Source organism: Boleophthalmus pectinirostris, unplaced genomic scaffold, assembly GCF_026225935.1.
Source record: "Boleophthalmus pectinirostris isolate CB_2022bp ecotype Guang Dong unplaced genomic scaffold, ASM2622593v1 HiC_scaffold_11, whole genome shotgun sequence".
NCBI classification, from domain to species: Eukaryota; Metazoa; Chordata; class Actinopteri; order Gobiiformes; family Gobiidae; genus Boleophthalmus; species Boleophthalmus pectinirostris.
In genome coordinates this window covers 16,493,009-16,514,259 of record NW_026570994.1, presented here as the reverse complement: position 1 = coordinate 16,514,259, position 21,251 = coordinate 16,493,009, and the positions used below count along the sequence as shown (strand labels likewise).

At 36.9% G+C, this 21,251-nt stretch overlaps 2 protein-coding genes across 2 annotated transcripts in view; one reads left to right on the top strand and one right to left on the bottom strand.

Moving 5' to 3' along the window:
- The first annotated feature begins 581 nt into the window (after positions 1–581).
- Positions 582–12,659, top strand: LOC110173151 (adrenodoxin). Its single transcript, XM_020939137.2, has 4 exons — positions 582–1,011; positions 6,874–6,998; positions 9,134–9,263; positions 10,882–12,659. The coding sequence occupies exons 1-4, from the start codon at positions 887–889 to the stop codon at positions 10,988–10,990; spliced, it is 489 nt and encodes a 162-aa protein (XP_020794796.2). The 5' UTR covers positions 582–886; the 3' UTR covers positions 10,991–12,659.
- Positions 12,660–16,060: 3,401 nt separating this feature from the next.
- Positions 16,061–21,251, bottom strand: part of LOC110173200 (rho GTPase-activating protein 20) — a 42,899-nt gene continuing 37,708 nt past the window's right edge. The window contains exons 15-17 of the mRNA XM_020939195.2: positions 20,237–21,033; positions 18,294–18,498; positions 16,061–16,404 (exon numbers count right to left, since the gene is read on the bottom strand). Of these exons, the coding sequence (XP_020794854.1) occupies positions 16,061–16,404; positions 18,294–18,498; positions 20,237–21,033 (1,346 nt within the window). The remainder of the gene's footprint in view (positions 16,405–18,293; positions 18,499–20,236; positions 21,034–21,251) is intronic.

The following is a 21,251-nucleotide window of genomic DNA, read 5'->3' as shown; positions in this document are numbered from 1 at the left end:
CTTTTTGTTTGGGGGTCCATCATTTGCCTGTTTCTACGAATATGCCATTGCTCTACCTGGAATGTTCCACAGTATCACATTAAACAGCCCTTCTGTACATTTATTCAATTACAGGTGGTTTTAAAGCTCAAAAATACCTAGAAAAACAGACGTTATGACTGTGAGCGGGGTCGCCTCTCCACAGACCTGACCCTTAACTTGGTCTGGTTTGGTCCCCATGAAGAGAGAAAGATTTAATACATTACTGTGAAATATTCCAGATAAAGCAATAACATCCCCATATAGAAAAGCTTTTGACAGACCCTCCACCAGAAAAGTTACTCAGTGCACCTTTAAATAAAAAAGTGTGCATTTACATTATAAAAAAAGACAAAGAATAATATTAAGATAAATTACATACAATCAAAGCTAAAATAATAACAGCAATAATAATAATAATAATAATAATAATAATAATAAAAAAAAAAACGAACTAACGAAATAATTAAATCAACGGCTTTTATTTTGAAGTCGTAGACCGGAAGCAGCTGTCTCCGCGAACCCGTGTTTTGTGATACAGGAAGTGTTTTCGTCCCGTGCGCTGCTGTAGTTTACTTTCTCCTCTGCGGGTCGTGAGCATCGTGCACCTCCTACACCACCTCCAAACCGCATTTCTGTTTATTTTTCTTTGCCCTCTCGGTTGTGGCGCAGTATTTTCGCTTTTCCGGACAAGTTTGCACAAGTTGTACGTTGCGCAATGAACGTGACACTGACTGATTGACTTTTGTTGGCTTGAAAAGTAACACCGCAGCTAGCATCACTGGGTTTTAGCCTAGCCCACTTTTTGACCGAGAGTTCCTTCTTCAGCAGTGCCTTCTGAATATAGGCTGAATATCTGGCGCAAAATATGGCTTTAGTTGCAGCTTTTAGAAGATTGGCGCAGTATTCACGTAGATCTGCCGCTGTCCTGTCCTCTCCCGCAGTTCGGCACAGTAATCCTAGAAGCTTTACCTTCGGCTTACAGCCCCTAAGGTGAGTAAAGTTATACTCCGCAAATATCTTACGAAAATACACGTGCTCCATGCTTATTTAACACTTTGCAACGCTGATATTAATTTATTTTTTTAATACTCTATTGTGTCAAAGTTTCACAAACAAAAATATATATACTCTGTTGACATTACAGTAAACACACTATACTATTTTTTTTTTAAATCTCCATTTTCCCCCACTCTCATCTTAACAAAAAATATAACACATTTTGCTAATTAATATTAGGAAATAAAGTCAAATAATCATAACATTACAAAATACAGTTACAGTTACAGTTTTGATGCGTAATGGTGCGTAAAACTTTGGCACAAACTTTGACGTAACAATGTGGTAGTAGTTTTGCCACAGAATCAACACATTTTTGCATTTTCGTCACGTTTGTGTGATTATAATTTAACAATACAACAGGGAAGCATACTTTATTCAGAATGTAAACTTTAAACTAATTTACACAGACCTTTTACCTATGTTTTTAGACTTTAGCCGGTGGTGTAAGAGGTTCAGAGTCAGGACAGTCTCTGATAGTTAAAATAAAACAGTAAGAGTAACATTTGGCAGGTGATTTTAGCATAATTTATTTTTGTAGTTGATAATAATTAACAATAAAAAATGTATGATCTAACTAATGCAAACACTATAAAAATAACACATTAAAGTGATTTGATTCAGTGATTTGATTGAGTAATGTTAATGTTCAACATTTAACCTTTTAAATCTAATCTACTTTAAACAGCAGCTATAATAAAGTTAAAACAATATTTAGACAAATGTTAAATAAAAATATAGACAAAAAGAATTAGAAATTGTATTGACATAGATGGAAAATAAACACTACTACAGTCCAGTTGTTTTAGTTTAACTTGTTGATAACTCCAGTAATATTAAACTCCCTACTTTTACTTGCCTACTGTTATGTTTTGACTCTAAATCGCTACTACTACTACTACTACTACTACTACTACTACAAATACAACAACAAAAAAATACTATGTGAAAGTGATTGTGGCTGCAAGTAATGGTAATACTCAAAATTAACCTTTTTAAATCTGTCTAATGTACTTTAAACAGCAGATATAGTAAAGTTAAAACAATATTTAGACAAAAGTTAGATAAAAATATAAATAAAAAGTATTAGAAATTGTTTATATTGAAATACATAGAAAATAAGCACCACTACAGTCCAGTTGTTTAAGTTTAACTTGTTGATAATTCTCCAGTAATGATTGTGTCAAACTCCCTATCAATTTTACATTGGCCTATCTGTTATGTTTTGACTCTAAATCGCATCACACATACTCTGATGAGATGAGTTCATATTCACAGGAGAATTCTGGGCCAAAAACTACACTTACACTTTGAATACAAGGTTTTGGGATTATTATTTCAACCCGGGGTCCAAGGATGCGTTCAAGGACACAGGAGAGAGGCAGAATTCCCAGGGTCAAACTGCTCATTAAAACTGTGCAAGAGCGATGTGTATAAGTTTCAAATTAGGGTTATTTTGAGAAGAAACATTGTGATTTCAGCGTGGTTTTTGATAATTTGAGAATTCACCTTGATTTACACTAGATAACTTTTAATGGAGGTAATTGTACATGTTTTTTTTTTAGTTTGTGACTTTTCTAGTGGAGGGTCCATCAGATACTTTTATTAATGAAGACGTTATTGCTTTGTCTGGAATATTTCACAGTATGGCATTAAACCTTTCTTTCTTCATGGAGACCAAACCAGACCAAGTTACAGGTCAGATCTCTGAAGAGGCGACCCCATTCACACTGCCCTACAAAGGCAAAAGACCTTAACTCGCCAGAGTGTGAAACTGAGAAAACTGACATCAAAGTTTCTGTTTTATCCAGGCAAAAGTCTAATAGGCAGGGCTCCCAAAATTTGACAGCTAGTTACTATAAAGTAGAAATATGTGTATGCGAAAAATATTGAGCTCAAAATGGACCTTTGACAAAAATAAGGGGTTGTGCAAAGGCAACTTACGGCCTTTTGCCTTTGCACGACTCCTTATTTTTGACTCATGATTTTTGCAAAGGCATCTTACTCCCTTTTGCCTTTGCATGACTCCTTAGTTTTTGTCTCATGTTACAAAAGCAGAGTACAGGAACTGCCAAATAAAGGCCAAAGATCAATTTAGAGCTCAATATTTTTCACAATATTTATTCACATGATAAAGGAGGTCTCAAATACCCCCAAAGTGACATTAACTCAGGACAGCACAGTCAGAAGAATGTCTCTTTTTCTAGGCATTTCTGAGCTGTAAAACCAACTGTAATTGAATAAATGTAAGATAGAGCTGTTTAAAGTCATACTGTGGAACATTTCAGGCAGAGCAATGACATATCTATAGAAACAAGCAGGTGACGGACCCCAACCGAAAAGTTACATAGTGCATCTTTAAAACAGGGCTGATCATACACTCGATATCTTTATAATAAGTTCATTAATTCATTCATTCATAATCCTAAAGGCAAATGTCTCGATACTGAGAAAAGTGTTGCATTTCTAACTCTGAAAATTTATAAAAAGCTTCGATGTGGAAACGTAAAGAAGCACTACGTAACTTTTTTCCTGAAGTGTCCACTACTTTGCTCGTCTCCATGGAGATGTTGTAACTGTCCCTGTAGTCGGACATTGTCATAAATATCTTGATGTGTTTCAATATTGAGAAAAGCATTGGCTTTCAAAATCTGAGAGTTTATAAAAAGCTTAACGAGGAAACATAAAGAAGCACTGCGTAACTTTTTTGCTCGTTTCCATGGAGATGTTGTAACCGTCCCTGTAGTCGGACGTAATATCATAAACATCTTGATGTGATTTGATGCTGAGAAAATCATTGCATTTCTAAATCTGAAAGTTTATTTTAAAAAAGCTTGATCTGAAAACTAAATACGTAGAAACACTGTGTAACTTTTTTGGTGAAGTGTCCACTGTTTTGCTCGTCTCCATGGAGATGTTGTAACAGACCCTGTAGTAGGTTGTTGTCATGGACCGTCCGCCCTCTTAAGGTCACTGAGTTTGTAGATTTTAGTCTGCTCTGTGTGTGTTTAGCCTTTAGCCTTTAGCCCGTTAGCGCTGTCATTCACAAGAGTCTGTTTGTGTGTGTTTTTAGGGAGCAAAGAACACTGGGAAATGGGACATGAGGGTTCATTGAAAGAAGTGTAGAGAGACAAGTTTTAGGCCTGGTTTAGTCCTGGGTTAGGCCTGATTTAGTCCTAGGTTAGACCTGGGTTAGACCTGGTTCATTCCTGGATTAGACCTGGTTCAGACCTGGTTTAGTCCTGGTTCAGTCATGGTTCAGACTTGGTTCATTGCTGGTTCAGTGCTGGTTGAGTCTGTGTTTTTGTCCTGTGTTTTTTGTCTTGGTTTTTGTCTTAGTTGTGTCCTGGTTCAGTCCCGTTTTTTGTCTTGGTTTAGACCTGGTTCAGACCTGGTTCAGTCCTGTTTTTTGTCCTGTATTTTTATTCTGTTTTTTTTTTTTTTTTTTTTTCTGGTTTTTGGTTCTGTCTTAGTTCAGTCCTGGCTGAGTCCTGGCTGAGTCCTGGCTGAGTCCTGGCTGAGTCCTGGCTGAGTCCTGGCTGAGTCCTGGCTGAGTCCTGGCTGAGTCCTGGCTGAGTCCTGGCTGAGTCCTGGCTTCAGTCCTGGTTCAGTCCTGGTTCAGTCCTGGTTCAGTCCTGGTTCAGTCCTGGTTCAGTGTCTGTTTTTCTAGGTGTTTTTAAGCTATAAAACCACCTGTAATTGAATAAATCTAAGGTAGAGCTGTTTAATTTCATACTGTGGCTTTTTTTTTTACATTTTTGTTGCCATATGAAACATTATAGCATCTACAAAAGAGCTTTAAAAGAACAGAATATTATAAAAGAAGAATTATATATATGTTAATAGTGTGTACTAACGTTTTATTTCTAATTCATTGTGATTTCTTCTGCCATTGCCGCTTTGAAATCTCTGTATTTTCCAGTGCAGTTCCCATAGAAGTGTAAGTGAGTTGAGTTTAAGCCCCTATATTGAGTGTATAGACTTGACCTCAAAGGCCCTTTTAAGCCAATGAGGAATGCTGAGAAACGCTCAATTAAGATAAACTGTAAATCCTAAAAGCTGCAATTGTTTAAGGGCCACTGGGACATGGGGAAGTTTAAAGGGCCCATGTTATTCTCTTTTCTGATCTATGTTATAATGTTTCCTCTCACAAACAAACCTGGAGTTGTGTTTTGTTTCATTCACACACGTTTAAAGGTGCATTTGTGTAACTTTTCTGGTGGAGGGATCCATCAAATGCTGTCTCTAATGTTACACAGTATGGCATTAAACATTTCTATCTTCATGGAGACCAAACCAGACCAAGTTACAGGTCAGATCTGTGGAGAGGCGACCCCGCTCACAGTCAGAATATCTGTTTTTCTAGGTATTTTTGAGCTATAAAACCACCTGTAATTGATAAATGTAAAGTAGAGCTTGTTTAATTCCATACTGTGGAACTTTCCAAGCAGAATAATGACATCTCCATAGAAAAAAAACAGGTGATGGACCTCAACCAAATAGAGCACCTTTAACACACAAACCCTGCTTATTTAGGCTTCTCAGAGCGTCTTCTCTCAAACTGAAAACACTCTGTTCCACCTTGTGATGTCATACATAGGTAATACAGGAAGCGCTCTACTGTGTTTTTAAACCCCACACAGCTTCACTAGGATCATTTGGATAGTTTCAGACTTGGAATTTCCAATCTCTACTGAATAAAAGATAAAATGTAGCTGTTAACTTGAAAACTACCGCTTCATAACATCACAAAGTGGAACAGAACATTCTGAGTTTTGGAGACGTAGATAGACTAATAATAAAGGATTATTCAAACATGTGTGAATGAAACAAAATAATTCCTTTATCAGAGCGTCATCTTGACACCCGTTCAACTTCATAAACACAGCGAGAGGAAACAAACAACAACAACAATTGGTAACAGTACAACAAAGTACTACAGCACAAACTAAGTCTCATATTTCATATATCTGCCCAGAGTTAAACATTTAAACTTCTTCATAAACTAGAAGAGAGTGGTGCACAGTTTTAGCTCTTCACTTTTAGGAAGGTCTTAACTATGTAATTAATTGAAACATGTAAGATAAAATCCTGAAATAGTAGCGGCACTGTTGAGACCACATCATTTTTGCATGTTTTTTTGTGTGTGTATGAACAAATGTGTTGAGGTATATTGCGTGTGTTCAGTACGTAATGACAAAAAATGTATATAGATTAACTAACTTAGTTTCATAAAGAGTACAATTCAGGGGGACTTTCCAGCCGGCGAGACTTTCCAGCTGGTTCCTTTGCCCATATTTTTGTGTGCAACTTAAAAAACGTGCAGCCGCATTTTGGACGAGCTTCAGTCAGGAAACGGAGGACTGACTCACCCCAAAATAAAATGCGTTACGATAATCCAGCCGGGTGGTTACAAAGAAGTGGATCACGGTTTCAATGTGCTGACGTGCCAGAAGGTGCTTAACTCTCGCCAGCTGCTTAAGGTGGAAGAAACTGGTCCTTATAGCAGAATGAATTTGCCTGTCAAGTTTAAGCTGTGGATCCATTTTGCAATCAAAGTTTCCTGAATTAACAGAGGTGACTCCAGCACAACTTGGTCCAAACATCACTTGTTTTAGACTCAGTAAAGTGCAGATAATTTAGGCTCATTCATGCTTTTAAATTCAAAACAAAACCATCTCTTTTCTTAAGTGGGACATAAATCTAACAACTTAAAGCTCACAAGAGTCAATTTTGTGTAATATAGCACCTTTAACCCTGCATTTTTTTAAATATATGTTTATTTTGTGTTTTCAGGGCGGACAACAAAGTGACTGTACATTTTGTGAACAGAGATGGAGAGAAAGTGACAGTGAAAGGCTCTCCTGGAGATTCTCTGCTCGACGTGGTCATAAACGAAGACCTGGACTTTGACGGATTTGGTGTGTAATTTGGTCACTTTTTTTTTTTCTGACAATCCTTGCATTTGTGATTCGATTTAGACCTGACACGCTAAAAAAAAGTTTAATGCTGAAGAAAATCTAGATAATATACGTTAACGCAGAATTATCCCCAAAAACGTATTGTTATATTTTTGTAATATTGTTAAAAATATGAGCTGGAATAAATGTCTTAAAGGTGAATTGTGTACGTTTTTGGTTTGCTTGTCATTGCACTGCCTGAAATGTTCCACAGTATGGCATTAAACAGCTCTGCACTTACATTTATTCAATTACAGGTGGATTTATAGCTCAAAAATACCTTGAAAAACAAAAATTCTGACTCTAAGCGGGGTCGCCTCTTCACAGATCTGACCTGTAATTTGGTCTGGCTTAGGTTTAATGCCATACTGTGAAACATTCCAGACAAAGCCATAACATCTCCACGGAGAAAAGCATTTGACGGACCTTCCACCAGAAATGTTACACCTTTAATTCTAATTACCTATAAAAAAAAACAGAATATGTAGTCATTTTAGTTGAGTTTTAATCTTTGCGCACCAAAACTCTACCAAAACTAAAAATGTTCGGCGGCCTCGGAGGTGTTCCTGTGTCAATCTCGTCTGAGCTCCGAGGGCTTACCAGGATTTGAGCTGATTAGTGTTTTGATCAGCGAGAACAGGGGAATGCCAGGTCCCTCTGAGGTTCAAGAGGCAGCAGCGGCTCTGGTCTAGTGTCAACTGTTCTGTGTCCTTGAGCAAGACACAGAAGAAGTAGTGATGGAACTTTCAGGCTCCTTGTATGAGATATGAATATTTTGGATCAGTTCATATCAAAGAGACGTTCAAAAGACGATTCAATTATATAGACAGAAGCCAGTGTGAGAATTTTTTTAAAAGTGCACTATGTAGAGCTGAGTAAAATTAAAATGAGCTGAAAGACTTTGTGTAATCTCTCAAACAAATGCATTAAGTTATATTTCTTCACTTTTGTGGTTAATTTATGACGCTTTAAAGGTCCTATATTACACAAACTTGACAGATACGATACATACCTCGATCAAGTGCACTTTTGATTCAATAAAATACATTTCAGGTACAGTCCAGTTAAAAATAAAGGCTAAATCATGGCTGTGATACTAAAAGTCTTTGTTAAAACACTTTTTATGCAAAGTTCATATGAAACACAAACATTTTAATCATCAAAACAGTGAAAATGTCAAATGTGTTGCATAAACGAGTTTCCTTGCTCTAAACAAGTAACTAAACTGTAGCTGTAACAAAATAATTTTGTAAAATATAACAAAAAATACTCTTGGTGATATATCGATACAGCAACCCACGATATCGATTCTGTATCATCACATTAATATACGATACGATATATCGATATTTTGATATTTTTGCACACCCCTAGTTGTGAACTTTTAGTCATTCTATAATGTTGTTTCCTCCTCAAAAACATTCCTGGAGTTGTGTTTTGTCACATTTTTGAATAATCCTTTATTAGTCTGTCTACATCGTTAAAGCTCAGAAATGCTCCATTCCACTTTCTGATGTCATGCAGTGGTAGTTTTTTACCTTTAGTTCAGTAGAAAATGGCAATTCCAGGGCTGAAAGTATACAAATGATTCTCGTGAAAGTGTACGGAGTGGAGCACACGACATCACAAGGTGGAACAGAGTATTTTCTGTTTGAGAGAAGAACTCAACATGCAGGATTTGTGTGTTAAAGTATTATGGACTCTTTAACCTCAACCAAGACAGTTACAGACTCAGTTTTGCATTTTAAGATGATGCCAAAAATAAAAATCAAGATATAATTTTTTGTCAAAATCGCCCTCCCCTAGTCCCATGTTTAGAAATATCTAGAACATTTTACTTTATTTGAGTAGATTCAATTTATTTCAAGCAACATTATGTTTAGTTTCTTCTTTTATGTACTCTATTACTTTTCTTATGTTAACCTTAGGAAGATGTATTTTCATATTTTAAGTACAAAAAGTCTTGGTTCATTTGTAGATCATTGTGAAATGTGCCAAAATCATGATAAAACTCTCTTAATTCAAGTCATCTTAACTTTGATTTGAGTTTTTGAGGTGCGGTCGGTGTGATCCTGAGTGTTTCTTTCTCTCTGCAGGAGCGTGCGAGGGAACACTGGCCTGCTCCACGTGTCACTTAATCTTCGATGAGGACGTGTACAAGCAGCTGGGGCCAGTCACTGATGAAGAGATGGACATGCTGGATTTGGCGTACGGACTTACAGACACGTGAGTAATCCGGTCATGGAATTCCCTAATGTGATGTCATGATTACCATCCATGAAGCACAATTTTAAACCTAAAAAAATGGCCAAACAGGACATTTTTACAATTTCTTTTTTGTAAAATCTTTAATATAATGAACTTAACTGTGTTTTAGTCAAGTGATAAGTTCAACCTGTCAGGCGTTTTAACCTTTTTGGAGCTTTCTATCATGTTATTAAGTTGTTCCCTCATCAAAAACTGAAGAGGTTTTTAGATATCATCCATGCATGTTTCAGTAATCTAGTGATCTCTCCCAGACCCTTTTCAACCCCTTGTTACATTTAGCGGTAAGATTCTGTGCTCAGCCCACAAATCTGTTCATTTAGGTCTTAAAATGTTCGTATTTACTCGCTCTACATGATCCTGATGTTTTTATTTCGATATTTTACATAACTGCTAGCCTTGTGAGCTTCATTTGACTCAAGCTGAACATTGTGGGTCCACTTTTTGATACAGTCTATGGCTCTAAAGCAACAGTTTTCCATAAATATACAAAAGCAGGATACAAAACTGTACACAGTAACTTGATAAACGTGACGCGATGTGCAGTAGTTTAAAAAAAAAAGACAATAGCTCTATACAAAATGGAGGTATTGTCAAGAGAAGGTTTAAACTGACAAAATGCCTTCTTTGTGTGTAAATTGTATTTTGCATTTTGGATGGAATTTTCAGTTTTGCATGGGGAGAGGTACTCTCATGTATTCTTGTATTTTTCACCAAACCAAGTCATCTGACATATGCACTTTTAATGTAGTTTTATTTTGTTTTAAGAGGTAACTAATAACTTTCCATTCATTATTTTTATTGGTTTAATCCACCTGTCACTCAAAGAATAGGAGGAGTGGGCGGGGGCAGATGTGTTTGAGCGTAGAGCTGCACAGAGAATCACGATATAAACATTTGAGCTGATTGGATGGTTTTCGGGGTCTCTGAAGTCCAGGCTTTGTCCATCCATCCAATGACTTCAGGAAAGTTGCATGGTGCTCCCTCCTTTTTACCTTGAAGCTGTGTTTTTCATCCCCGCTTTCTACCAGTCCCTCACAAGTTTTTCACTCCAAACTTTCTGTCTATTGCTTGATTACTGTTTTCAGCTGAATATTTCACTACTTACAGCAGGACAGAGGCTCTTTCTGCAGGAGACATGTTCAGTAGAGTGAAGTGACAGTGGTACAGGAGGAACAGGAGCAGCAGATACTGACACACAAGACTAGAGCCTCTCACGGCTGTCAGTCTGAAAATTTTAATATATAAGTCGCACCAGAGTGTAAGTGGCAGGAAACACCCAAACAGTGAAAATAAGTGTGATTTATAGTCTGAAAAATACGGTAATAATAATATTAAACAGGATCATGAACGCACGTATTTATCACACTCTTGAAAATGCATTGTTTAAATCCATTTTCAATTTTTTTCAAACTATATTAAAACATCTTAGTCTGTGTTTACTTATGTGTGCATTGTGTCACCACGGTAACTGCTGAAGATTCCTCCGTAGAACACCCCCAGCATGATGTCATTGCAAAGTATCCTCCAGCGTAGTAATCCTCTTTGCTTTTTCTTTTTTTTTTTTTTTTTTTTTTAGGTCTCGGTTGGGTTGCCAGATCTGCCTGACCAAATCTCTGGACGGGATGGTGGCGCGTGTCCCTGAAAGTGTAGCAGACATCAGACAAAGCAAAGACGGTTCAGCGTAAAAACTGTGAGCTGTAGTTACACGTGCGCACACACAAGGGGGCGCCATGCTCTGTGTCCAGGGTCCGGGGTACGTCCAACTGCTCCACGCCTGTTTCCTGACTTTTGATACAATAGATTTATCAGTTTTCTACGATCACCTATAATAGACAACTCACTTAAAGGTGCTTTGCGTAACTATTCTGGTGGAGGGAGGCTTGTTGCTATGGAGACGTCGCTTCTCTGCCTGGAATGTTCCACAGTGTGACATTAAACAGCTCTAGTTAGTTCACATTTATTCAATTACAGGTGGTTTTATAGCTCAAAAATACTTAGAAAAACAGGCGTTCTGACCTGTAACTTGGTTTGGTTTGGTCTCCACGGTGATAGAAAGGTTTAATGCCATACTGTGAAACATTCCAGACGAAGCAGTAACGTCTCCATGCAGAAACGTTACACAATGCACTTTTAACGTTACTGGAAAAAGTTTCGAGTGTCGAGTTGGGTTTCTATTTGCCTTTTACAATCAATTCCCCATTAAGTTATTATTATTTTTTTTTATACCCCTTTTGATGCTTTGTAACTGTCATCAACTCTCTGGAGTGGTGAAGCTAACCGGAGGCACTGCTCTGTCTGAAGCTCTGTTACTTTAGACTTTAATCTGAGCTTTGTTTTAACGCAATCTGACTTTCGATTTGACTTTCCGAGCCTTTGAGAGAGATATTAACACCTGTTGTGTTTTTGCTTACGTGTGCGTCGCATCGCCATGGCAACCGCTGAACGTTCTGCCATAGACGTGCACGCAGAACCCCCCCCTCCATGTAGTATTTAAGCAATTATTTATTTAACAAGATCTGGCCCCTAATTGAAAGTTACCACACCTAACGTCTATATGTCCATGTAGAATCTATATTTTTGGGCTAGTATGAATTAACTACTTAAAGGTGCATTCTGTAACTTTTCTGGAGAACGTCTCATACCTGCTTGTCTCCATGAAGATGTTATTCCTTTGCCTGGAAAGTTCCACAGTACGACAGCAAACTTACCTATCAATCTACTTAAATACAGATATTCTTTGGTGCTCATAAATACCTCAAAAACATTCCTGCAGTCCACGTGTGGGGTCGCCGCTCCACAGATCTGAACTGTATCCTGGTCTGATGTCATTACCCGGTTGTCTCCTTGGAGATAAATAAGTTAGATGCCGTATTGTGGAACATTCTAGGCAAAGAAATTAAATATACCTTTTAAAAACGCGCATTCTTACTGCGAGCACGACTGCCTCTCCACAGATCTGAGCTGTAACACGCTTGTCTTGGTGGAAAATAACATCACCATGGAGACGAGCAATTGGCAGACTCTCCACCAGAAAAGTTACATAGTGTATCTTGTAAATTTAGAATAGTAATAACAAGGAAAACAACTATATTTTCAACAATAGTTTTCTATGGAAATGGGAGCAGGTTTTTGCAGAGTGGGGCCTGGATATAACAACTTGATTTTAAATAGAGTATTAAAACTGCCGTATCCACTTATTTTATTATTATTTGTGTGTTATTATTATTATTATTACTACTGTCTTCTTGTCTGTTAATCACAAGTCCATTAAACACTGAGCTAATTTAACCAGGTGAATGTACATACACCACTGTTTAACTGTATAGTGTCATAATAATAAAGCAAAAAAATCACTTTCTAATTCTGTGGTCCGTCTGTATCGTCATCTGTTTCATATTTGGTTTACTATCAGAAATAATGCTAAGGAGGTTGGAGTTTATTTGTTTAATAAAGTTAAGGGAGCCTCATTATTCTATTTTTTAATATTTTAATCTATGTTATAATGTTGTTTCGTTGTTTTGTTTGCGTGTTTAATACACGTATCCTGCATCGTCACCACAGAATAACAGTTTAGTGCTTTGTTCACTGATTCTGCGGAAATCTGTGAGGTTTTTCAGTCCCCTTTGATATAATGTTTCCTTTTTGTTTTTCCTTGTGTGCAGCCAGATATGTTTTGATACAGACAGACAGAATTCTTGTCCCTGATTGGCTAATCCACCTGTCAATCACACCCATCTGAAAACGGGGAGCTTCATCTATGATCAGACTCGCATCTTCGTGTGACCAGAAGTAAAACAGTAATATAATAATACACCTGTTAAGAATGTGAAAAGTATGAAAATGTAGATATGTAAATTACACAGGGGCTAATATTGTGCTCAATGTTAATAAAAATAAAACAAACCAACAGTCACAGTGAAAAGGTTGTCGGATTTAAAAGTGAACTAGTTTCAATTGCTCCTCATTGTTTAATCCTTACTTTTTGTGATCTAATTTATCAAACGTTATACACTTCAATGTTAATTTAATGTTTGGTTCTTTGTTTTTGGTTGAGTAATACTTGTTAAACTAAAAAAGTAAGACTTGACTGAACCAAAAACAAAAATCTCTCAATTAAAATGTATTGTCAACTGTAACACAAAACACGTCATAAACCAGGACAAAAGAAAAGTGTTTTACAATATATATTTTTATTATCTTATAGCTCTTTATTGATAAATATTGGCAGTGATAGAACAGCTGGTTAGAAAGCAGCACTTTTAAAAACACAGCGTTAAGACAAGTCTAGATAAAGATCAGAAGATTTTTTTTTAATATATATATTTTTTTCTTCAATGTATTTGCTCTGGCTCGGACTATTGACACTTTGCAGCTGATGTCAACATTCCCTGGGCGTGTGAAGCTAACTGAAAGCACTACTCTGTCTGAAGCTCTCTTACTCAAGTTAGACTTTAATCTGAGCTTCGTTTTAACACAATCTGAACAGAAAAAGACGACTTTGTTGGAACTACAACAGGTGACACATAAAAATCTCACACTCTCATCACTCTCACCTTTTTGTTGAAAATCAAACTCTAAAACTCTTAAACATGACCACAAACACTTTAAATGATCACAGGCTCCTCCAATTATCATTTAAATCCATACTGTATTTTTTTCTTGAATTTTCAGAATATATTAGACATTTTTTGGTGTAAGCATTGTGTCACCATGGTAACTGTTGGTAACACTCCCAACAATAGAGATGCATGTAAAACACCCCTGGCATAATTTTACTACTACTAAGAGCAAAACCTAATGTATTAAGCACATAGTGAAAACAGTAAAGTTCCTATTATAAACAAAATTAAAGGCAAACTATGTACTTTGGAGATTCTTTTGTTTCAGCAGCTCATTAAACTTGTATATCTCATGTTTATTCAGTTAGAGGATTTTCGTTAATAAAATACAAGAACAGATAAGCATTTTTTTTACTGGGAGCTTTTTGCTTCTAAGGAAATCTGTAGGTTTAATCTCCTCGGAGACAAGCAGCTCACAGTCAAAAAAACGCATATTTATCTTTGTATTTTAGTAACGAAAAAGCCTGTCACTGAATAAATACAAGTTCAATGCTCTACTGTGGAACATTTTGGACAGCGCATTAACATCTCCATGGCGACATAGTGTACCTTTACATTTTTTACTTTTAATTTAAAGTCATAGCTTCACAAATGTACATTCAAAATAGCAGTTTATAAGTTAATGTTATCTTTAATAATTTTATAATCTGATCTAAACACATAGAAAATGGAAAATTCTGAAGCATTTAATAGATTTGGCTTTTTATAATGTTAAAAGGCAAATGGCAAAGGTTAACTTACATTATAAACATTATTATACAAAATACACAAGCGAACAGACTTCATAATTAAACAGATAAATTACAATTTACATCAGATGTGCTAAAATAAAATGTTCTCAAAATAAAGCAGTACAATTTGTCCTTAAGTCATTGACAAAACAGCGCATCTGCCATTTACTGGTGAAAAAAATCAAATACACTTAGAGATAGTAGCTTTAAAGCCCCTCTGTGTAACATTTTTCAAGACTAAATAGCATTTATTTTAACTGAAAAACATGTTGTTTACTGTAAGTAATTTGAAAAGCGCTGTACCTGATTTCTGCAGTCTTTAAAAATGTGAAAAACAGAACTAATTCATTTAAAATAGTTTGCAGTCGTCCAAAGTTATTCCTCACTAATCCTAATTATAAATGCTTTTCACAACTTTCAGATGCCATTACTCTAAAGCTAACAACAACTAGCATGCGAACAGCACACTTCCTGATTATGGGACACTAAAATACTTCGTAATTAGACGCAGACTGTGCAGAGCAAATACCTAATATCTGTACAGGGGCAAATCAGGTACAGGCTCTTTTTTTTAAAGGTGCAGTGTGTAACTTTTCAGTTGGGGGTCCTGCTTGTTTCTATGGAGATATCATTGCTCTGCCGGGAATGTTCCACAGTATGACATTAAGCAGCTTTACCTTACATTTATTCAGTTACAGGTGGTTTTATAGCTCAAAAATACCAAGAATGACAATGAAAAATGAAAGATACCTAAACATGTCAAACTCAGGCCCAGGGACCAAATTTGGCCCGTGATATAATTATATTTGGCCCACAAGATCAAATCAAATGTTTTAGAGCTGCCAGTCAACTACAGATAGGCTATAGAGACATTATTTATTTTAAATTTAGTTATTATTTTATTTTATGCTTGTTCTGGATTCAAAGTTTAAGCAAAACTATTATTAAACATTTATTTTAATATGTAATGTTAAACCTTTTCTTATCTCCAAAGAAGAGAAAACATGCAGATGCTGTTGAAATTTTTCAGTAAATATTTAGTTTGGCCCATGACTTTTAATTCCAGTCCCAGTTTTTAATTTTGGTCCTCTGTAAATTTGAGTTTGACACCCCTGACTTAGAAAAACAACATTCTGACAACATTCTGTGAGCAGGGTTGCCTCTCCACAGATCTGACCTGTAACTTGGTCTGGGTTGGTCTCCATGAAGATAAAAAAGGTTTAATATCATACTGTGAAACATTCCAGACAAAGCAATAACATCTCCGTGAAGAAAAACATTTGACGGACACCAAAGAAGTTACACAATGAACCTTAAGTTGTAGTTTTGAAATAAACTGTATTACCACAATAAACCGTATTTACAGTATTCAAAGTTCTGGTAGTTCTGATAATTCTTTATTTCATTAGACATAAGACTCTTCTGATAATAACAGTTGTTCAAAGTCTGGTTCTGATTGAGGGTCACTGCAGCGTTTAATCCACTCCCTCTGGCTCTCCACCAGGGCTAGCGCCACCTGCTTGCTGCTCTGGGGATTGCTGCGTGGATGCGAGGAGAAGTAGTCCTTCACTGCTTTTGTGGCGTGAGGAGAAAGACAAAATCTGGTCTCCGCGGAAACCTCTTTGCCGTCCACCTCGGATACTTTGAGTCCCGGGTCGCTAGGGAGACGGGTCCTGCTCAGATTGGAGACCCGGTCGACCAGGACCCGGCTCGGTTCTGATCCGCGTCTCTGGGACAGTCTGGGGTTGGCTGCAGGAGGAGAGAGAGAAGTGTTACTGAATAAAAGTACAACTGATACTTTTTACACAATTTTGATTTTGATTTCTAACAACAAGAGTGTAAGAGGTTGGTGATGGTAGTTGGTGTTGTACTCGATGTTGAAGTAGCAATAAGTGTACTAGTAGTAGTAGTATTAGTAGGAGGAGGAGGGTTGTTGGTGTAGTAGTAGTAGTACTAGTAGTTGTAGTAGTAGGAGTAGTAGCAGAAGTAGTAGGAGGAGGTGTAATGATAGTAGCAGTAGTAGTAGGTGTTGTAGTAGTACAAGTAGGAATAGTAGGAGTTGTAGTAGTAGTAGCAGTAGGAGTAAGACTAATAAGAGCAATAGGTGTAGTAGTAGGAGTAGGAGTAGCAGCAGTAGCAGCAGTAGCAGTAGTAGTAAGTAGGTGTAGTACTAGTAGGTGTAGTTGGAGTCATAGTAATAGCAGTAAGAGTAAGACTAGTAGTAGTAGGTGTAATAGTAAAAGTAGTAGTAGGAAGTGTTGTAGTAGCAGTAGTTGGCGCTGTAGTAGTACGAGTAGTACTAGAAGGAGTCGTGGTAGTAGCAGTGGGAGTACGACTAACAGGAGTAGTAGGTGTTGAAGTAGCAGTAAGTGTACTAGTAGTAGTACGAGGTGTTGTAGGTGTAGTAGCAGCAGTAGTGGTAGTAGGTGTAGTAGGAGGTGTAATAGTAGTAGCAGCAGTAGTAGTAGTAGTAGTCTTTGAAGTGGGAGTAAGTTTACTAGTAGTAGTAGTACGAGGTGTTGTTGGAGTAGTAGACGTAGTAGTCGGAGTACTAGATGTAGGAGTAGATAATAGTAGTAAAAATTGTAGACATGATAGTAGTAGTAGGTAGTAAGACCTGTTAGTCACAATAATGCAGTAGTAGCTGTAACTGTTGATATTTTTATTGGTGATTTTAAGCATATTTGGTAGTAAGTCAAAGTAGTTTAAGTAGTAGTATATAGTAGTAGTTAAAATGTATTGTTAAAATGACTATTATAAGTACTTGGTAGTAAGTGAGCCTACCCACCAGCTCAAGACATCAGTGTTCCTGTAATATAAAGGTAAGTAGGTCTACCAACTGAAGTACCTGAATTGAAGTAAGTGGTACTATAAGTAGACCTCACAGGTAATTGGTAATATAAGTAGACCTGCCTGTGAGTCTACACACATTTAAGCAGAATAAACACTACAGCAACCAAAATAAGTAGGCCTAGCCATATTTAAACAAGTCTAATGGTAGGTCTAAAAGAAAACATTTTAAATGAGCAGGCCTACTGATAAGCCTACCCAGAGTTTGGATAAAACTAATAGTAGGTCTACCAAAAATATAAAAAATAAAGAGGCCTACCCAGATTTTTGGTAGGACTACTCGTAGGCCTTACAAAAAAATATTAAAAATAAAGAGGCCTACCCAGGTTTTTGGTAGGACTACTCGTAGGCGTAACAAAAAATATAAAAAATAAATAAGTCTACCCACAGTTCTGGTAAGACTACTCATAGGCCTAAAAACATATTAAAAATAAATAGACCTATCCAGATTTTGAATAGGTCTCATAGTAGGCCTAACAAGTAAAGTTTTATAAAGTGAAAAAAAAAAAACAACACAAACTCCCCTGATATGTAAGGCAATGTGTGATAACTGGTAAATAAGTAGGGCTATTAAAGTAATATGTTGCAGTCTAGGGAGGTCATGTGTATGTAGGTCTATGGTAGGTTATCGTGCATTAGTTAGTGGCATATTTGTTAATGAGAGGTAAAATAAAATGACAAAACCAACAAAGAAAGATGATATTTATTTAGAAACATAAACACAAAAATATAAATAAATTAAATAAAAATAGCACATACAGTCAAACTAAAATCCTGCCTGAACTTGCCTTGCTCCTCCGTCGATCTCTGCTTCTTGAACAGGGACAGAGTGGGACCTCCCTGTCGGTAGAACAGAGAGGGAGAGGGGCTGCTTTGGACCGGGGTTTCTGGAGCGGGGTCTTTGGGTCCTCTTTGGCCCGCTTTGGCTAGTTTGGTTCTGGACTTCTCCTGACCTCCTTTGGCGACCACAGGGAACTTTTCAGCTGCTACAATCTAAAAGGAGAGAGGAAAATGAACTGAGGTTTGTCCTGCTTTGGTCCTGTTGTATCTGTGGTTGAGTTCTCTTTGGTTTAGTCCTGGTTTGGCCCCAGTTTGGTCCTGGTATAGTCAGGGTTTAGTATAGGTTTAGTTCTGGATTTTGAGCCAATTAAGTCCCAAACTTGATGATGTGAGTGCAGGTGTGATGAACTCAGCAGTAGGTGTAGTATGATTTTACCTATCTCTTTAACATTGTAGTCCTGGTTTAGTCCTGCTTTAGTCCTGGTTTAGTCCAGGCTTAGTCCAAGTTTAGTCCAAGTTTAGTCCAAGTTTTTATAGAATGTTGTTAACTTACTGTTATGGTATAAACAAAAATAATAATAAAATAAAACATATTCTTATATAAAACAAACTAAATTTAATTATTAAACACATAAGAAAAATGTCTAAAATTGCTCACCTCCTGTTCTGAGGGGTGGAAGTGCAATTTTAACTGTAGCCACTAGATGTCACCAAAGTACATCATATTCTTTTATCAGGAGCAATGCTTTTTCATGTTGCTTGATGAATAAAATGAATGCCGTACTGTGGAACATTCCAGACCCCAACCAATAGCATTTCCGTCAAGATAACATGGCAGATCCAAAGGTAAAAGTTACATAGTGCAGCTTTACAGTACTAAAATCTGATTAGGAAAAGGATGAGCTCAAATTGTATAGTTAGTCTAATTATTACACAGATGTGCGGTTCAATATCCACCTCCTGAAGTCTACTAGTATTGTGTACTTGGGCAAGACACATCCAGAGGTGGGCAGAGTAGCCAAAAAATGCTCAAGGAAGAGTAATATAATATAATATAGTAATCTAGAGTAAATAATATTTCTCCAGTAGAACAGGGTATTCCCAGGTTTGACTACCCCGAATTTAAGACTTTTTAAAGCCCTTTTTAAGACCACTTAAATGAAAATGAAGACCAACATCGCACCCATTATGAGAGCGAAAAACATCAGATCCAATTTTGATAATGACCATCCAACTAAAGAACTATATCTAAAATTTAAGAGCCACTGTGGATTAAACACAGACATTTTCCCATGATCCATCCAACGTCTTCTTCCACTCTGCTGATTGTTTACTCATTGCCGAGAGTGCCAGAAACCAAAGTATTGTTTGTGCATACTCCAAATTAGACGTTCGATCACTTTGGATGATTTCACATTGTTGTTTTTCCTTTCCTCCCTCCATTTAACATTGCACTGCAGCCTGGTTGAAAAATAGGCTTTGTGAAACCTTGTAGAAAAAAAATAAGATTTGGACAACATAATTTAAGACTTTTTAAGGCCTTAATAGTGTAGTGGTGAAATGACTTTGGAGTATTTGGAAGTACTACTCAAGTAAGAATAACTTAAAGACTGTCAACAAACAAACAATTTAATCATGCACAGAATCTGGTATTTTCAAAGGATAGACAATAAAAGAGAGAGAAAAACCACACTGAAGAAGCGCTGTAAGGAACACAAATATTATCATTTCATATTTTTACATGAAGCTTTTGTCACTTGTAGACTTACTCAGAGTGGGAAGAGAAAGCAAAAGTTTTACTCAAGTAAGAGTACTGTTACTTCAATACCTGCTAGAAAAGTACAAGTAAATGTAAGTTCTACCCACCTCTGGACACCTATTTTCCTTATATATATGAATGTATTGAATTAGACTTAGGTTTTACTATTATTTGAATCATTTGCTCACTCACCGGTGACTTCTCTTCTTTCCTCAAATGATCCTTATGGCTTAACGTCAGCCTCCAGTCCTTTTTCAACCACGTATTCGGATGCAGATTTCCACAACTCTTCAACGTTCCCAAGTCTTTAGGCGGAGAACTTTTTGCACTATTTTCCTCTGGCGTTGAAATGACACTAACAGGAATTTCATCCGTAGTACATGCTTTTACTTGTTGTCTATGCGATTTATCAAAGCTAAAAGAATCCAGTGAATCAACGGAAGAATAATTAGCAGCTGGAGAGTTGGGAGCAGATGCTAAACTTGACAAACTCGCTTCTAGGGCTAAAAATTTCATGCCAAAGCCCAAGTCCCGCCTCTTGGACTCATCTCTCAAATCTGATTGGCTGTTGGGCTGCTCGTCATCGTCTGTATTTGGATTATAAGGTTGTAACTTTCTTACATAAGTAACAGCGGGTTCTGATCTCCTCCTTGGTCTTTGTCGAGCCTCCAAAGACGGCGATCCCAAAGACGGAGACGACTCAACGTATTTATAGTCCTGTTTAGAGCTGTAGATGACGCTGTCGCCCCCTAGTTTCTCAATACGGTAGTGTCTTGTCGCTGTTTTGGAGGGGTTTTCTGAGTCGTTTTCTTGATCGTAGTCACTGTACGTCAGGATTGAATCGAGGCTGCCCTGGAGAGGCTGGTGGTGGTTGTCATGGTGATTGTCCACTTTGCGTTGAACGAAACTTGGGGAGCCACCGCTGCTGTTGTCCAGTTCGTTTTCCAAGCTGTCGTAGGACGAGTCGGTCAAAGGATACTGCCAAGACTCTGGATTTAAACAGAAGAATACAAGGATTTACTGTATAACAACAAATTATAAAAACATTGTGTACTTTTCATATTTTTCATATTTTTATACATTGTCACAGGGATCTTCTTATTATATATAGTCTGAAATAAGTTAAAAATGAAATAGAAAAATCTTTTAAAAATTATATGAAGTTGGGATAACTATTGTGCAGAGATAAACAGACATTATTTACCAA

Coding starts and splice junctions, on each gene's coding strand:
- LOC110173151 (XM_020939137.2), top strand. CDS start 887: ATGGCTTTAGTTGCAGCTTTTAGAAGATTGGCGCAGTATTCACGTAGA. Junction 1,012..6,873: donor TTCGGCTTACAGCCCCTAAG/GTGAGTAAAGTT, acceptor TTGTGTTTTCAG/GGCGGACAACAAAGTGACTG. Junction 9,264..10,881: donor GCGTACGGACTTACAGACAC/GTGAGTAATCCG, acceptor TTTTTTTTTTAG/GTCTCGGTTGGGTTGCCAGA.